Source organism: Schistocerca nitens, unplaced genomic scaffold (genome assembly GCF_023898315.1).
Source record: "Schistocerca nitens isolate TAMUIC-IGC-003100 unplaced genomic scaffold, iqSchNite1.1 HiC_scaffold_375, whole genome shotgun sequence".
NCBI classification, from domain to species: Eukaryota; Metazoa; Arthropoda; class Insecta; order Orthoptera; family Acrididae; genus Schistocerca; species Schistocerca nitens.
This window is the reverse complement of record NW_026045909.1, coordinates 5,005,305-5,025,334: the sequence shown is the minus strand read 5'-3', so window position 1 is coordinate 5,025,334 and position 20,030 is coordinate 5,005,305. Positions and strand designations below refer to the sequence as shown.

Here is a 20,030-nt window from a genome sequence, read left to right as displayed (position 1 = left end):
CAGGTCAAGTCAAATGTCAAAGGCATGCTGGTAGCTTTCTTTGATTTTCAAGGATTAGTTCATCAAGAATTCATGCCACTAGGACAAACTGTTACTCGATAGTACTATCAGCGTGTGTTGCGACATCTGCAAGAAAATGTAAGAAGGAAATGGTCTGAAATGTGGTGAGACAACTCATGGCTCTTGCATCACAATAATGCACCTGCACATTCATCACTGTCGGTGCATGACTATTGCACAAAAAATGAAATAACTGTTCTGCCTCATCCTCCATACTCTCCAGACAAGCCCCCTGCAGACTTTTTCTATTTCCAAACCCTGTTGAAAGGGCAAAGATTTGTAATGATAGATGGGATAAAAGAAAATTTGCAGACGGCACTTTGCGCGATCCAGCAAGAGGCTGCTTCTGGAAGTGGACACGGCATTGGAAGCGGTGTATCAATTGTGGAGGAGACTATTTCAAAGGAGAACATGCACAGTAAGTAAAAGGTAAGCATAGAAAAATTTTGTGGACAGCGTTCCAGAATTTTTTAAACAGACCTCGTAGGTTGATAATGACACTTGACCAGTTTGACCAAACACACATACTGTACTGGACTTCTTGATGATCTTTTTGCCTATGATAACCATTGTTCCTGTAATAGCATCATGGTTACTAATCCTTTCTCATTAGTGACCCTGTTGAAAATATCAGGCCTGTTTGTAAGTAGGAAATCTTGAATATTTCTTCTGCATGTGGGGTTTTCAGACTTGTTTGAGGCAGTTGTTAGACAAAATTTTCAGTATTACTTTAAAAATGTTTATCCTGCCAGGTGATAATGTATGCATAGTTTTGCCAATTAATACTGGACAGATTAAAGTCACCAAGCTATGGGGTCTGAGATAATGAAACTATGAATGAACATAACATCTGTAAGTGTTTAGTTCTCCTTCAGAGAAGACGAATGTTGCATAGAACTGTAAAGCAAACCATCATCAGAACATACATTAGCAGAGTTTCCTCAGTTTTGGAATCGAGACTCAGTGCCTCTGGAAAATCCAGGGTGGAATAATGATAGACTGCTACAGATTGCTACTCACTAAATAGTGAAAAATGTTGATTCACAGACAGACACAACAAAAAGACGGTTAAACAAGTGAGCTTTTGGCCAAAAGGCCTTCTTCTGAATTAGACCCTCTCTCCTCTCTCTCTCTCTCTCTCTCTCTCTCTCTCTGACTGGGCAGGTCAGCCAGATGCAGTGGTCATGGGCATGTTAGATGTTAGTTGTGTTTGCATGAATGTGTTTGTGTAAGTTGTTGTCTAATTCAGAAGAAGACATTTTGGCTGAAAGCTTCCTTGTTTAGCAGTCTTTTTGTTTCATCTGTCTGCGACTCAACACCTCCATTGTATGTTGGGTATCAATTTATTCTTTTCATAATATTGTCATCTCAGCACCATTAGTAAATATGCAGTTCTAGTGCCAACTTACACTTTGTTTCATTAACTGGACAAAACCAGCCTTGAAGAAATACAGAGGAAAACACAGGATATTTCATGTCATTTGGTATTTGTCACTCTGTTAAAAGGCTGACTTTCCTACATGAGAAAGGAAGGCAGGGAGCTTATAGATATTGAGCAGCTGCACAAAAAGCACAATGAAGAAGTGTTTTCACAACAGCATCTTGTCAGTCTATGAAGCAGTAGTATCCACAGACATTAATTACACAAAAATAAATCTAGCAGAAACATGGGGCTGAGAAAAGAACTGCATGAGAAACATGTGAATGACCTCAGTCATGATAATGTCATTTTGTAAACACCAAACAAATAGTTCATGCATGCAGGTTTGCATGCAAAAGCTGAGGGATTTCTGACAGCAATACTAGGTAAGGTCATTGTGATGAAGAACTTCTAGAAGTCACTGAAGTAATCCACCAGAAGTTGGGACAGAATTACCTTTTAATGAAAGACTTCCTTCCCTACCACAGATGTGATCCTCTCACTGTTGTAGAAAATGAAAAATTCAAAATTTACTGCATCTGGAACATAATCACAGATAAAACAATTCATTATAATCAAGCTGACTTCATGCTTATCAGTGAAGCAGAGTAAGTCTCTTCCTCATAGACATCTCTGTTCCCATAATTTGCAATGAGAACATGGTCAGATACGTAAAGCTAGCAGACATAAAAGCTGTGTGGAAACAGAAGTCTGTACACATCACCCCTGCAGTAGTAAGTACCAGCTACTGGCAGAGCCTACAGGATCTAAAATTTCATCCTCCACTCTGTTTTTATTTATGTATTTATTTGTCCACAGATAATATGATGATGATAAAGGATTTATCATAGTGCTAAGAAAATAAAAAGCTCAAATATGCAGACACATTTAATATATGACAATAGAACAGGTGGTTGACTGTGGCCTTGCTGAAGGAACCATCCTGGCATTCACCTGACATAATTAAGGAAAACTGCAGAAAACCTAAACCAGCAACATCAGACAGACAAAGCTCCATCCTTCCAAATATGAAGTCAGTGTAATAACAACTGCATTCAGTTGATCTCAATACTATAGTTTGTGCTAGATAACTTATACTACAATAAAAATAGTTTTGCACTGTTGGCAACTGCAGAGAGCAGTTTTACAGAATACCTGCAGAATAGTACGTTGGTTTGTGGAGAATACAGCTAACTAGGAGAAAACTTGTTATTTGGGCCAATATTATATCAATATCATGTACAAATGAACAACTTTAGGAAAAGGGTAGATAGCTGCTCAACGTAAAGATGGCACTTGAGTTGCAGACAGGTACAACGAAAAGACTGTTACACATTTAGCTTCTGGCCAAAGTGTCCTTCAGAACAGAAAACACACACACACACAAATATGTGTTTGTTTCATCTATAAATAAGGTAGCTAATAAATAACAATCTAAATTGGTGTTAAACATTTAAGCTGACATTTGCATGTAGTAGGTATGTGACCCAACATATGAATGATCCACTATGCATCAAATAAAAGTCTGAGATAGCAAATGGAAAGAGAGGAATTATGCCTAGGCTAAGAAGGTTGCAAGAAAATTCTCACAGAATGCAGAAGATATTGATACTGCAAAGTAACAACAAAATGGGAACTCAAAAATAAGCTGAAACAAACCTTGGCACAGAAATATGTGCATGATCAGCATTAGTCTGCGTTTGTGGCTGGTCTCTGGCTTAAAAGGCCAAAAATAAGAGTGGAGTCAGAAGCTATATTAGTTGCTGGACAATATCACATCTTGCGCTTGAAGAACTGCAGAAAAGTTGTAATGAAAAAAACCCGGACAACAGCCCAAGTAATATCTGTCTGCCCTATCTTGGAGAAATATCAATACTTATTGGAAACTCGAGTACCAGATATCTCCCACAGATATTTCCTAAAACAGTCTTGACAATTGGTTGAAACATTATCACGTATGATCAGCAAATACATACTGACCTAATGTAGCAATCTAGGCATCATTGTGTGTGTATGTCAGCCAAATAAAACACTACATCTCTTAATTAACATCTCAATCCTGTGTGGTAAGAATATTAATGATAATTTGACTTGCATGAAATTTATCTGAACATTGAGGTCAGTCAAATGTGAAGTGTTAAAACTTGTCATCCCCTTTACCGCTGGTGCCGTGGGACCACGTAACTTGCAGAGTGCTCAGTCCAGAATCTCTGACCGAGCGGGGTGGTTCAGTGGTTAGCACACTGGACTCGCATTCGGGAGGACGACGGTTCAATCCCGGGTCCGGCCATCCTGATTTAGGTTTTCCGTGATTTCCCTCAATCGCTCCAGGCAAATGCCGGGATGGTTCCTTTGAAAGGGCATGGCCAACTTCCTTCCCTGTCCTTCCCTAATCCGATGAGACCGATGACCTCGCTGTCTGGTCTCCTCCCCTACACAACCCAACCCCAGAATCTCTGGATGAAATACGAGATACAGTACTGTTTGGAGCTACCTATACCTCCTGTGATGTATTATAAAATCACTTAAGTCACCAGGCCTACAGATGAGGAACCTGGACGTAACCTGCAGCAAACTTGAAAATATCTGACATGCAATCTCTGTTGTGAAAAGGATGATGATGATGGAATAATAATAATGAATAATTTTCTTCTTCTTGTTCTTCTTCTGCCTTTTCCCATGGCTTATGGGGTTGGCATATTACTTTGGTTTTGGCAAGGTTGGTTCTAGTTGTGGCTGGATGCCCTTCCTGACAATGCCACTTTTACCTCAGGATATAATTTTGTGTACCCCATACTTGTGTGTCTAGAGTATATCTCATGTTCTTCAAGTGTGAGAACATTTTCTTAATTTTTTGTTGTGGGTACCTGATGCAGAATTTTGGTACTAACCCAGTATTTACCTTGTTGGATGTGAGAAACTGCCTAAAAACCACTTCCAGGCTGGTTGGCACACCAACACCCATTGTTAACCCGTTGAGTGTATTCTCTCTAGGGCTGGCGCACCTCCGGGTCCCGGAAGCGGGTGCTTAATAACAATAAATAACTTGTCTGTAAATGTAGCATGTTGTGTTTTCACTTTGCATATTCCATAAATTTGTTTCCTTTATCATGTCCTTTGCTTTTTTGTTATAATTACTTCACTTTCCTATAGGCATGCCTGTTGCTGTCACTGGAAAACCTATACCCAGCTGCTCATCAACTAGCACTGGATATGCTGAAGCGTCTTTCAACAGCCAATGAAGAAATAATTGAGGTTCTTCTCTCAAAGCAGCAGATATTGTCAGCACTGAGGTATGCATTAACATGAATAACTAAAATTAAATTTGCACAGCTACAACTTAATAAGCGATTGAAGATACAGTGTCTTAAAAAAAAAAAGTAGAAATTGTATGAGTGTTGTTTAACAGAGAGAATATCTTATATGCATGTGCTGCAATTACAACTGAAAGCAAATATATAAATTGTTGATCATTCCAAAACATATTGCTGCAGAAGGTTGAAATGATGGGGGCTGTGGTAAACGTTTCTGTGAGGTCTGTTAAAGGTTTTAAATAGTTTTGATCACATTACTTACTATTAGTTTGAGTATACTGTTAGTAGTAAGCACATGTTTACTGTTGTAAGTGGAATAGTGAATCACTAAAAAAAAGAAGATGGATATCATAAAAAATAGAAAAATGTGCACATATATTTCAAAATAGGGTGTTGCAAACTTTCCCTCTTCAAACTTCAGTGGCCTTGAACACGTCTTACTTAATAGCCACACAAAAGTGGTGTTCCTTGTTCGAAGAGGGTATGCTAAATGATGACCTTGACAGAAAGTCTTCACTTGAGATGCCAAGGGTAGGTCAACAGCCAGTTCTCCTTGCCAGTGCTCCTTCATGCTGTGACCCTGTTACCAGTGAACCTAGATATTTAAAATTATGTTACTATTCGTAACATCACTTCCCAAGCAAAATACATTGAAAGTTCCTAGTCAGCCATCCGTCAACCCATCTGATGTGAAAGTAGAAGACAGCAAAAAAGAAAGCTGAAGTTTTCAATGTCACATTTATCACACAGGAAGATCATGTTTACCACACAAACCCTCAAAGGATGACATAGGAATAAACATCCCCGGTGTTGAAAGGCAGTTGAAATAGTTGAATAAATGCTTCATGGAGTTCTTGCCATGCCAGATTTGTTAATCTTGAGTTTTCAGTAACTCATTGTTGTCAGGAGATATCTCCTGTATCGAAAGCTGGACACTGACAAGTCTGACATGTCAGACCTCCATTAAAGATTTATTCAAGAATGTCGCCATCAACAGCTATGTCTGAAAATTGAAACAGTTGATTGAGAACCAACAAGGAGCCAGGTCTTGGAACCCAATTCAGTTTTTCAATTTACCTTGTGGCATTGGCTCTTTCTTAGTTTAAATTTATTATGTATCTCTAACATAATGAACAGTTATCAGTAAAGTGGAGAAAAAGGCAAATTACTCCCATGTAGCAGAGGGGCAAATGAATGGATGAACAAAATGGTAGACTACTGTCTTCAATGTTGGTGTGTTGGAGGATACTGCAGCGTATACTATAAATATTGGTAGAGAGGGAAATGTTTCTGTCTGCAAATGAACATGGATTTAAAAAGCCTCATTCATGCAAAACATGACTCACTTTTTTCACATCTAATAACAGGAAGATTCCATATCCAAAGATTTCCAAGAGTTTTTGACACTGTACCACATTGCAGACTATTAACAAAAGCCGGGGCGTACCGAATAGAACATTTTGTTTTGGCAAAAATCAACAGTATATATGAATTAAAAAAAAAGTGCAACACTATGCAACCATTTTCAGTTTCAAACCATTATTATGGCAGCTATGAAAAATACAAAAATAGATCAGATGGGGCAATGAAAATAGAAGATGAAATCCACAGACAAAGTAGTAACAACAAATACATGCGAAAAATGTTACAGATGTACCATGGGCCATACAGGTCTTGAGGTAAACTTAATGAGAAATACATGAATTGCCATTTAGATGTATAGACATTAGAGAAATTGGTTGTGACAAATGTAACTACACATAAATTAACGTGAGGACTGAGTGGAACAGCGACAGCAAGCGACGTATAAGCAGGAAGCAGAACAAGTAAAGGACCTTCAGAGTTAAAGAAGAATAACATGCAAAATCAAAGGATGTTGTTGTTAAACAATTAAGTGATTTTCAAATCACACTATCTACCTAAGTACAGTTCTAATAGTAATTAATGTTCCACAATGATAAGAACAAAATAAAATGTAAAATTACAAATAAGTAAGATTTAAAGAAACCTAACCTCATGTGGAAAAATGAAATAATGTTGTTACATAGATTCAGAATGGTCATAAAAAAACAGTAGGAAGATTACATACTTTTGGCATCACTTGGGAACATACAGAATAAATACAGAGCATGTAGATGAAGTGCACCTAAATTGTATGAATACAGCAGAATGCTAAATAATCTGAGAACACCATCTAACAGAAATCTGACAAGGAATTTTCTGAAGAACATACTTGGAACGTAGACCTAAAATCATTGGACTCTGAAGGTCCTTGACTTGAAATTGGAGTGAGGAAGTATAGAAGACAGAACTTCGTCACTTTTAAGAGACACACATCGTTGGAAGTGCAGGTGTGATAGTGCCACTGCTCTTCACAATACATGGTGTATCAAAAAGAATCATCTGATTTGGCACTTCTATATTTCTGAAACTAGGAAACCTATACAATGAATTTTGTTTTCTGATGAATGGGAAACTCAAATTTTTTTTTCATAGGTGTTTAATAGGCCCCACTTTAGATGTATGGCATAAATTGATGCGGTATTCAGATTGTTCCCACAGTGCAGTGAGCATGTCTTGAGTTGCAGCTTCCACAGCTGCTGTTACGTGATGTCTCAGTTCATTCATTGGCATTGGTAACTGAGGCACATAAACAGAGTTTTTTTATGAACTCCTACAAGAAATACAGTCAGGTCCAGTGACGTCGGAGGCCAGTAATGTAAGGCTGAATCATTTGGTCCTGTACATCTGCATTTGGTCCAGTATATCTGATCCATCATTCAGTAATCCTTTAATTTAAAAATTCCCACCCTTCCAGATGCCATGTGGCGCTGCCCCAGCCTGTTGGTAAATGAAGTTGTTGGAATCAGTCTCCAGTTGTGGGGAAATAAGGTTCTCAAGCATATAAAGTTCTTGGTGATGAAAAATGTACCATACACCCTTTCCCACGAAACTGCACAAACACATTAAATTTTGGAGAGTCCCTCTCATGTTGTACAACTTCATGTGGTTGTTCCGTGCCCCATATTCACATGTTACAACTGTTCACCTTTCCATTTAAATGGAATGTTGCCTTGGCACTGAATAGTAAGTGTGGAAGAAAAATGTCATCCTCCATCTTGCAAAGAACAGAATTATAGAACTCCACAAGTTGTTATTTTTCACCTTCACAAAAAGCTGTCAAGCTGCACGGCGAATGGATTTCTACGGACTGCTTCTGCAACTATAGCGGATGTGTTCATGCCAGACGCACATGGATGGCCTGGTGATTTGCCTTTACACGAACAACCTGTTTCTCAGAGTTGTTTATGCCATCATCCAATGCTCTGTGCTGTAGGGGGGATCCACACCATACCTAGTATGAAAGTCATGCTGAACAGTTATTACTGACCTGCACTGTGCAAAACATAGAGCACAAAATTCTTACTGTTGTCCTGTCACCATTTTTACTAGCTCTGGAGCGGCCACACACTGCTGCTACCTAGTGGAACCATGTAAAACTCGAGTGTTTGCTCTTTCCAACAGTACATTGTTCATGCATATATCTCAAATAACATAATCATTATGATTTTTTAAAATCTGATGCTTCTTTTTGATGCACCCTGTATATGTATGTTATCTGGCTGATAAAGTCTGTAGCCCCTTGAGGCTTTGATTGAAACAACAGTCGAGATCGCAATAACATTTGTTTATAACGATTGGTTTTGGCTTATGTTAAAGCCATCCTCAGATATTTTGGGCCCATATGGCTGGTGCTGGCAGCTGATTGGTTCTTCGCGTGATACAACGATCATACAGTCAACAATCATGGTATCGTGTGAAGAACCAAGGAGCCACCAGCACCAGCCATAGGGAGCCAAAACATTTGAGGATGGCCTTAATATAAGCTGAAACTGGTCATAATAAACAAATGTTATTGCTAATCTTGACTGTTGTTTCCATCGAAGTTAGCACCAGATCATTGCACTCCACAGACAATGTCTAAATCCTTGAGGCTTTTTCTAGATGACACACTTGTTTACAGAAACGCAACAGTCTTAGAAACTTGTTATGAAATTTAGGCTTAAACATAAATAAATTCAGTGTTATTCATATAAATAGACACAAAGAGATACTATACTACCTAAAATAGATAGTTTGGAATCCCACTCATGATGGAAATATATTAGATCTAATGGCAACAAATAGACCTGACCTCTTTGAGGATGTCCGTTGTGAATCTGGTATCAGTGACAATGTTGTGGTTGTGGTAACAATGATTAACAAAGTAAAAAGGCCAATTACAAGAAGTAGAAAGGTTTATATTTTCAGTATGCTAGATAAAAAAAGAAGTGGAGTCACAGCTCGACTAGAAACTTGAAAATTTCAGCACATAACAGTAGCATGTAGAAGAACTATGGATAAACTTTAAAATAACAGTTGACCATGCACTGGACAGATGTGTACCCAGTAGGACAGTTCATAATGGGAGAGATCATCCATGGTATACAGTCACTGTGAAGAAACTCATAAAGAAACAGACTCTACAGTATAATAGGTGTAAAACAAACCATAGGGCTATAGATAGAAAAATGCAGAATGAAATGTGTTTGGCCATCAAGAGAGCAATATGTGAAGCCTTCAGTGACTATCACACCAGCATATTGTCAAATGATGTTGCACAAAATCCAAAGAAATTCTGGTTGTATGTAAAGGCTGTTAGTGGCAGCAAAATTAGTGTCCAGTCACTGGCCAGTAAAACAGAAACTGAAACTGAAGGTAGCAAAGCAAAAGCTGAAATGCTTAAATCCATTTTCAAATGTTCCTTTACAAAGGAAAACCCAGGAGAAATACCCCAGTTTAATTCTTGTACTGCTGAAAAGATGAGTGAAGTAAATATTAGTGTCAGTGGTGTTGAGAAACAGCTGAAATCATTAAAATGGAACAAAGCTTCAGTGCTCAATGGAATTTATATCATATTGTATACTGACTTTGGAGCAGAGTTAGCCCCTCTTCTAACTATGATATACCGTATATCCCTCGAATAAAAAAACTTTGCCGAGCAGTTGTAAGAAAGCACAGGTCACACTCATTTACAAGAAGGGTAATAGAAGTCATACACAAAACTGCTGTACAATATCCTTGACATCGATTCTTTGTAGAATCTTAAAACATATTCTGAGCTCAAATGTAATGAGGTATCTCAAACAGAATGACCTGCTCCATGCCAACCAGCAGGGATTCTGAAAATACCCATCATGTGAAACCCAACTTACACTTTTCTCACATGATGTATTGAAAGCTTTGGATCAAGGCAGTCAGGTAGATGCAGTATATCTTGATTTCCAAAAAGCATTTTACTCAGTACCACACCTATGCTTATTGTCAGAAATATGAACATATGGGGTAGCAAGTGAAATTTGTGACTGGATTGTGGATTTTTTTGTCAGGGAGGACACAGCATGTTATCTTGGATGGCGAGTCATCATCGGATGTAGAGATAACTTTGGGTGTGCCCCAGGGAAGTGTATTGGACCTTTGCTATTCATGTAGTTTATTAATGCCCTTGCAGACCATATTAATAGTAAACTCAGACATTTTGCAGATGATGCTGTTATCTATAAAGAATACAATAATAGTGGTACAATTCGTCTTGTTCATACAGGGATTGTGAGAACAAGATTAGATTAATTACTATACACAAAGAGACATTTAAACAGTCATTTCTCCTGTGCTCTATACATGAATGGAATGGGTAGAAACCCTAATAACTGTTACAGTAGGGTGTACCTCACAGTGGCTTGCAGAGTATAGATGTAGATATCATTTGACTGAAAGAAACTGCATAAACATTCAGTCAGATCTTCATAAGATACCAAAGTGGTGCAAAGATTGGCAGCTTGCTTTAAATATTCAGAAATGTAAAATTGTGCACTTTACAAAGTGAAAATGACTATAGTATCAGTGAGACACTACTGGACCTGTGTATAACACTTTGTAAGGATATGAAATTCATAAAGCAGACTTAGGTTTATTGGCAGAATATGGGGAAGTGCAATCAATCTACAAAGGAGATTGCTTACAAATGTCTCTTGCAACTGGTTCTAGAATATTGTTCAAGTGTGTATAGAACCAGTACCAAAAAAGGACTAACAGGGAAAAGTGAACATACACACAGAAAGACAGCACAAATGGTCACAGGTTTGTTTGATCTATGGGAAAGTGTCACAGAGATGCTGAAGAAACTTAACTGACAGACTCTTGAAGATAGACATGAACTATCCTGAGAAAACATACTGACAGAGTTTCAAGAACCGGCTTTCAACATTGACCCTAGGAATATACTACTACCCCCTACATCTCACTCACGTAGGAATTGCAAAGACCAGATTAAATTACAGTGGAACCTCACGTAATGAGTGCCACCCATAACATGCAGTTTGCATAACAAGCAAAACAAATTGTAAAAAAGTGACTCTTCTAACAAGTGACGACAATTTACTGTCACATCACTAGCCATTCATGCCCAGTGGGGGAAACATTCAATAATATGAACACCTTTCACCCAGCGGCATATGAGCAATAGCTTTAGTATGTACTGCAGTCTGGATGTAGTGCTCTTTATGTTACTATCCTAGAGCAGCTTGTTATCACACATTTTTCTAAACTTGTATTAACAAGTGTTTTTTCATACGCAAATTTTAATAATCTTCGTAGGAATGTCCTCAAAGATAAAGCCGCAAGAAGACCACCATAAGAGAAAGAAAATGACATTAGAAATGAAACGTAAAATCATTGAAAAACTTGAATGTGGTGTGAGCATTGCTGATTTAACTTGCATATGCAGTTGATCTACATCAACCCTTTGCACTATCCTCAAGAACAAGGACAAGATTAAGGAGATAGGTGCTTCAAAGAGAGTGACAAGAATATCCAAACAACAGTTTCGTACTCTGAACAACCTCAGAAGGTTACTCCTTATATGGATATATGAAAAGCAGCTTGAAGGTGATACTATTAACAAGAACATCATTTGTGAGAAGGTGAGAATGATTTTTTGCTGACCTCATTGAGAAGATGCCAGGATCATCAATGACCAAAGAAGTGTTTAAGGGAAGCTGTGGGTGGTTTGAGAAGTTTATGAGAAGAACCGGTATCCATGGCGAACGAGCCAGTTGCAACACAAAAGCAGCAGAGAACTTCATCAGCAATTTCAAGATGCTTGTAGGTTCTAAGGGTTATCTGTCGCAACAGGTTTTTAATTGTGATGAGATGGGTCTATTCTGGAAAAACATGCCGAAGCGTACCTTCATAACAGCAGAGGAGAATACATTGCCTGGTCACAAGCCAATGACAGACCGTCTCACACTGCTATTCTGTGCCAATGCAAGATGTGATTTGGAAATTAAATCTCACTGCTTTTTACCATTCAGAAACCCCATGAGCCTTCAAGAAGTGTAAAGTCCAGAAGATCAGGTTAAATGGGCTTGAGTGACACATGATCTTTTTTGTGATTGGATCAATGAAGTGTTTGGTCCTTCAATGAAAAAATATTTGCTTGAGATGAATCTGCCGCTCCATGTCTTGCGTGTTATGTACAGTGCTCCTGCCCATTCTCCAGGCTTACAGCACCATGTCATTGAAGAATTTCATTTCATCAAGATCCAAATTCTGCCTCCCAACACCACTCCATTACTCCAGCTTATAACCATCAGATTATTTCTAACTTTAAGAAGCTCTAGACTGAAGCACTCTTCGAGCATTGCTTTGAGCTGACTAAAGCTATCAATCTCATTCTCAGAGAGTTTTGGGAATATCACTTCAACATCACTGCCTGCATCAAGATGATCGAAAAGGCATGGGAAGGGGTTACCAAGAGAACTCTTACTTCTGCTTGGAAGAAGCTTTGGCCACAGTGCATTGTTGAATGTGACTGAGGTATTTGAGTCAGTACATGTGGAGCCTGTAGTGAATGAGATTGTGACTTTGGCCAAGAGTATGGGACTAGAAGCGGATAACAATGATATCAATGAGCTTGTGGAGGATCACAGCCAAGGAATGACCACCGAAGAGCTTGTGGAGTTGCAGTATATTTTGCAACTGAAAGTTGTGGAGAGGAGTTAGTGATTAACAGCAAAGCAGCAATCTTTTGGAGCAATAAGAGAAATGCTGAAGGCGTAGGAATCTGTTGCATCATACATTGAAAATCATCACCCCAATAAAGCAGTGGCTATGTGCTCTACAAATTTATTTGACTATAATGCTGTTGTGTCACATTTTGGCCAAGTGTTGAAGCATTGCAGAAACAAATGACTATAGACAGTTTCCTAGTAAAAAAGAATTAGTTATGTATCCTGAATAATAAAGTATCATAAATACAGTTTTATAACTGAAAATATAATTTTCTTTACGTTAATGGCATGAATAAAATAAAACTTTTAGTACTTTTTCTGCATGGAACACATTATATTACTTTACATTAATTTATATGGGATAAATTGTTTCACTTAATGAGTGTTTGCATGAGGAGTAAGGTTCTGGAACGAATTATGCTTGCTGTGTGAGGTTTCACTGTAATTACTGTATGCCCAGAATCATTTAACAATCATTCTTCCTGTGCTCCTTACATGAATGCAATGGGAAAAAACCTTAACTATTCGAGTAGGCCTTACCTTCTACCACGTATTTCACAGTGGTTTTCATAGTATAAATTTAGATATGATTTGACACAACTAGTGACTAGTTATTGGTATCTGGCGCAACTTCCCCAAATATCTGGGGTTTCAGTCAGAAGTGATTTGAGGTGAGACAACCACAAAAAACTAGCCTGGCAGAAGGTGGTTGCCAAACTAAGAGTTACTGAAAAAATCTAAGGAAGAGTAAGTCCTGCATGAAAGATGTTGCCTGCAAAACCCTTGTCAGTCAATTCGTGAGTCTTGTTCATGTGGCTGTATGATAACCCTGTGATTCAGCAGTTTGCACAACTCTTGTTGTTAGTCTTATCCCATTCAATCAGTTTCTTCCATTCCGTGAAATAATCTTTATCATAATAAAGCTGAGATACATCATAGCATGAGTCATGTTATTTACTGTACAACCATTCCAATGAATATATTAATGATGATTGTTTTGATTACTGTGTGTAATGTCCACATTTCATCTTTTTTCAATTTGTACAATGCAAAATACATACAATAATGTGTAAACAGCCAAGCAGTATTTTTGTTTATTTTTTAAATTATGATGCACAGCCTGCTTCTGGCCAGTGGCCAGTTGCAGCATTTTCGGTGATGAATAAAATTGATACTGAAGTTGCACATTCCACAATGAAGACTGTGCAGAGTTTTTTTTATTAAATAAATAAACCCAATATTAGTGAACAGTCCATTAGTAATCAACCAAACAAGGCATACCATCTGTAACATAGTTTATGGCTGCGTTATTTCTGCAGGCGGTCAATGGGTTTTCCAAAGTAGTACCCTAACAAAATGCAACTCCATTACCCCAGGAGATAGTATAATTGTCTTCCTGACATTTTTTTCCTCATTGGAGCATTCTGCTTGTGTATGATGTAAATGTCAGATGAAATCTCTTTTCACCACAATATGTTTTTACAGTTGGAAGAAATGATTCTTAACACTTGCAAAACCATAATACTTCCATGTTAGCTGCTTGAAAAAAAATAAATGATCAGGTGAGACATTCTGCACCCTTTCCATTACTTGCTGCTGATAAACATTTGTTCATGTCATATAGGTATAGTATGCTAATGTGTTATTAATTGTGATCTGTAATTGTTCAGTTTTTACAGGTTAGATCAACTTGTTACTGAAGAAATAATTTTATTGAGTTCTAAAATCACTCATCACATTAGTATTGCAGTTTTTTATGGTAATAATTTATGATTATAGAGAATTTTGGTAATAGAGGGTTGGATTTATCTTCTCTCAGATGCCTTATGTTGTGTATCTTCCCCACTTTTTTGCTGTCCAAACACTTCGCACTCTGGCAGCTTTGAATACACTTGTTCCCACAATCTGCTTTCATTAAATGTCAGGTCTTAATATGCAGTGTGACTGAATATATAATGCTTCTAAACAACAAATAGTGAGTGTCACAGTGCATAGCCGATGCCCCAGTGGATGAATGCTGTCTAGTGGATCTTACGCCCCCTCTAATTCAATTCCCCAATTGTTTGTACATCGTTTTGGGAAAATTTATGTAATAGTGAGATATGGAGAGGACTGAAAGAAACTGGAGAGGCATTGTATGTAGACTTTGATACATGGCACTTACTGGAATTAAGGAAAACGTGGAAGGGAGGACCCACCAATATAACTTTCTTTTCACTCAACCTATTTATTTAACAATATATATGCTGTGTTTTACAGATGATCGAAGCATTTAACCATAAAATTTTCTTTAACAAAATGAACAAGTTTGCAAAATTCTTTTGACCTTAAACATTAAGTTGAATAAGCTTTTAATCTTTGCACAAGAAATCTGAAGTGCTGTATTGCAGAACAGCAAACAATGTGACAATGATTACAAGATGTCCGGACTTGCAGCCTGCCTGTTATTGGGTGAAACAGTGGTGTTTACTACCACACCAAACACAGTCTGTCTTATTAAATGCCCTCCTGCAAGCCATGAATACTATATAAGCACCATTGATGACAAGAGTGTTTCAATTACTCGAAACAAATGACTTAACTTTTAATTTGAAAGCTGTATGTCGAAAGGTTCGGGGTCCAGATGTTCAACTGTGCTTAAAGGTTAAAGATTAGCAGACAATATGACAATGATAAGGCTTACTTCTAAGCAGTCAACCTCTTAATTTCAAGTGGCAAACAAGGTGCGATTGGACCACAATCCGTCCCTTCTGACAGTTGACCAAAACCCTGGTGAAGTTGGCTGTTAATATTTTCAAGCTTAAACTGATTGTCAATTATTAAGACTGCCCTGAAGGAATGTCTTAAAACATCACTTGTGAACATGTATTGAGAACTCACTCAGTGGAACCACAAGATCCACCTAAAATACACCAATAATGGCCTGGTCTTTCAAACACAGAAATGAACAGCTTAGTACAACAGGTTGTTCAGATTATAACTAATGACTGGGAAATGCAATTACAATCAAAGAATTGAACCGGTTAACAGTTAAATCTAACCACAAGGTCCTGTGTCTTAGTACAATTGTTCCAGCTGTATTTATGACCAAGAGCTGATTAATTAGAACATTAATGATTGAGTACAAACCAGAAAGGAAAGGCAATATAATAGTGGGACAAATTTTCAAATGACAGCTAGTGTCTTTGTACAGTACTACTGCCTGTGCTTATGGCCAAAGAGCCGCTCGAGTAAAACTCTGAGGGTCGGGTACAAACCAGAAAATAATGAGGAGGGCAGGTAGACAATGAAACAAATCACCAAAAGGATTACAGAATGTTACTCCCCTTTATCAGCAAGCAGTTCCATGATGCGTTGCAGGAGTTACTGAGTGGTGCCGATGAAAGCGAGGTAGTTCGATTCCTGGCGGGGTCAGGGATTTTCTCTGCCTCGTGATGACTGGGTGTTGTGTGGTGTCCTTAGGTTAGTTAGGTTTAAGTAGTTCTAAGTTCTAGGGGACTGATGACCATAGATGTTAAGTCCCATAGTGCTCAGAGCCATTTTTGAAAGCGAGGTAGGAGAGGGCAGCCAGGCCACAAGCGGTTGTCCGACGCGAACATTGCCAACCAAGCGACAGGATGTTGGTCTGTTACTTGCGAAGTACTCCGGTATCTTCACTCTGCGCAGGCCCTCCTTGTGCAGCTCATGGCTTCGGCCACTCGGATCTCGTGACCACCTCTTGTTGCGACGCTACCACCAATCCCCAAACTTCGTGCTTCACTCCTCGGGCCGATGAACCCCATATATATATCAGTAAGCGAAGACCTTCTAAGGGCACAACCCACAGATACCAACTCTTCCTCATAGATATTGGCAATGGGGCCACAGGAGGGATAGTTGATACTACACCTGAGCCAGTGGTGCCAGACAGAACAGTCTACTAACTCAATGGCGCCACGGTTCAGACTTGATATTATCCATTCTGAAAAAGATACACAAGTGGAAGCAAGTTGGGGACAGTAAAGTAAGTACTGGATTTTATTGTGGCATATTTGAAGTTTTAGTTTATCATCATTCACTATTAGCTATCAGGACCATTTCAGATATAGGAAGTTTGAAAAGTTCATCTTGTGTATTTATAAAGGTGAAAAGAATGTCTTTTGAAATCGTCAGTAACTGGATAGCTTTTGAGACTTAAAACCTATTTTTAGTTGGTTTGGGAATTAACTTGTTATTGGTAGCCCTTATAAGTGAGAAAATAATTTGGTCACTTCATGTAGGCAGTTTTGTATTGTTATGTGATATACACTGATCACAGTATTAATGTTTTAAATATGATGTTCATTATAGGTTTGTACGAAGTGCGGGTGTTGCTGATCAAGTCTCATCTCGCAAATTTCTTGAAGCTGCAAAATCGTGTGGTGATCCAGCAATATTTTATGCTGTTTTCAAATTTTTTGAAAGCAGAAATCAAAGACTGAAAGGAAGTGCTTCATTTGCTAAAGGTCAGTGTTACCTATAAATTTTATGTATCTCTTGCCATCACCATTAATTTTTGTTATGGTTTACTTAATGGTCCTATGTGAGCAGCACCATAAGAAAATTCATGAAAGTATTTAATAAAAATTTAAAGTTAAGATTTTTTTTTGTTTACCAAGTCACTTTATCTTCTAAACACAGACTAATGCATTTCTAGGGATGTATAATAAGGGTAGGTAAGCCATTTGAAAACAAAAGTAGTACTCAGCAATGCTGTACAGTGGCAGCAGTGGAAAAAAATGGATGATTAATGACTGAAGTATATAAATCCTGAGGTAGAAGGAGAGAAAAAAAAAGAAGAAACTTTTAACAAATGTACATATATGTGATGATACAGCAAAGACAGGCCACTACAGATATATCAGCCGGCCAGGGTAGCCAAGCGGTTCTAGGCGCTACAGTCTGGAACTGCGCGACCACTACGGTCGCAAGTTCGAATCCTGCCTCGGGCATGGGTGTGTGTGATGTCCTTAGGTTAGTTAGGTTTAAGTAGTTCTAAGTTCTAGGGGACTGATTACCTCAGAAGTTAAGCCCCATAGTGCTCAGAGCCATTTGAATCATTTTTGCAGATATATCCGGATGAGAAAATATATCAAGGTACAATATTTGCGGATTAAGAGTGGGCAAATGTTCTGATGTCCACAAATAATTTTTAATGTTGAATTATGACTGTAGGCTCAGTTTTTTTCTTCCAAATGGAACCATATAATTTTCCTGTGGCACTGGAAAAGTCTTCATATAGGATTTCAGTGATGTAGCATGTGTAGAACTTTATCAAGTACTAACAGTATAAAAGAACCACAACGTATTGGAGGTGATGTTTGCCATAAACAAACACTATATCCATTTTCTTGACTGCAGTATACATTGTGAAAGTCTGAATAGTGTCATAAGCAAGCTGTCTGGTCACTACAATAGCTGAGAACAAACTGATGGGCTTCAAGTGCATATATCATACCTAAGTTGTGTGTTTACTTAAATTTGGTGCAGTGGTTTGTGGTACTGTTATCTTGTTACTATTTGATCGAATCACTATTTGAAGTCCTCTTCAAAAGCTCTTTGCAGTGCTTCAGAAAAGAAACAGTTCCATTAAAAAAATCAGAGTTATAATTTGGCACGTATTATCCGCATTACATTAGAAAATTTGCTACATTATCTGATAAAACTTAGCAAAACACATCTGGATGTATTTGGGGTGGCTAGTCCTAAGCGCATCACCCTGTATGAGGGTTGAGACGACTTGCCACACACTAGTTCTTCAAATGAAACACATCACTTATGAAACAGATGTCACCAAAAAACGACTTTCTACAACATAAATTAGACATAACAAGGGGAAAAAAAATACTGCATGCCAATGTGTTGCATATTCCAGTATTAATATCACATGGACCTGCTCTTGTTTTTCATATTTTGATTTTTTTTCTTTTGCAGGTGAACATTGTGAAGTATATGTCAAGCATTTCCAAGCATTATTTGGAGAATCAGCGCTTGCTGCTGGTGACTTGTCAGCCTATTAGTTAATGCAAAAATGTATATTTTGTTATTTGTTTACATAATAAATGTTTAAAATTTGAGTTTTGATTGTCATTTTGTTTACCATTTGAATTCTTTTATACAGTTATAAGTTATTTCAAGATAAGGCAGGTGTCATTCTGTGCTTAAAAAGAAAGAAAAGACAAACAAATTCCTAACGGCTGAGTCAAGTGTTAGCTCTTTGTGGAATTTGATTTATATGTTTTTGGAGTCTAGAACGTCTTAATTGTCCTGTTGAGAATGGCCTTTCTGATCATGGTGCTCAGCTAGTTACAGTATATGACATAGCTCCATTCAGTAATTCAAAACTACCATCCAAAGTTGTGCGTTCAATTTATGACTCAACAATTAGAAATTTCAGTGAAAATCTTCAGCAGTTAGACTGGGATGAGGTGTACAAGGAACCCGATGCTAATTTAAAATATAACTTATTTCATGATACACTTGTAAGAGAATTTGAAAACTGTTTCCCCAAGAAAGTAGTTAAATCTAATTATAAGAAACCATGCAAAAAACCTTGGCTTACTAAAGGAATAAAAATATCTTGTAACCACAAAAGGTAACTGTATCTAACAACAAGAAAGAGTAATGACTCAGAAACAGCCAAATATTATAAAAACTACTGTGCTACATTAAGAAAGGTTATTAAAAAGATGAGAAGCATGTGCCTCATATCTGAGATTAATACCTCTGATAACAAAATCAAAACAATTTGGATTATTATTACAAGGGAGACAAGGGAACAAAGAGTGCAGGATGACGACATTACAATCAAAGTGAATGGAAACTTCACAAACAACAAGCCGTAAGTCGAAAGCATCTTGAATAATCATTTTTTTAAATGTAAGGAAAATAGGATCTAAATGTTCATTAGAAGAAGCAAGGCAGTTAATGGAAGAGGCCTTACCCACACCATTTGATACAATTGAAATTCCACCCACCTCTCCTTCTGAAATTAAGAAGATGATAAACTCTCTCAAGAACAAAAACTAACATGGAATTGATGGCATTTCCAGCAGGATAATAAAAGCTTGTTTGTTTCCAAGAAATAAGTGGGATCCTTAGCCACAT

The 20,030-nt window shown here is 37.8% G+C and overlaps 1 protein-coding gene across 2 annotated transcripts in view; it reads left to right on the top strand.

The window, feature by feature from the left end:
• The window catches only part of LOC126229561 (regulator of MON1-CCZ1 complex-like), an 89,994-nt gene extending 70,994 nt beyond the window's left edge, over positions 1 to 19,000 (top strand). For both annotated transcript variants that reach the window (XM_049942328.1, XM_049942329.1), the window contains exons 13-15: positions 4,634 to 4,773; positions 17,235 to 17,389; positions 18,858 to 19,000. In XM_049942328.1, the coding sequence (XP_049798285.1) occupies positions 4,634 to 4,773; positions 17,235 to 17,389; positions 18,858 to 18,943 (381 nt within the window). In that variant the 3' untranslated portion in view covers positions 18,944 to 19,000. The remainder of the gene's footprint in view (positions 1 to 4,633; positions 4,774 to 17,234; positions 17,390 to 18,857) is intronic.
• Positions 19,001 to 20,030: the final 1,030 nt, after the last annotated feature.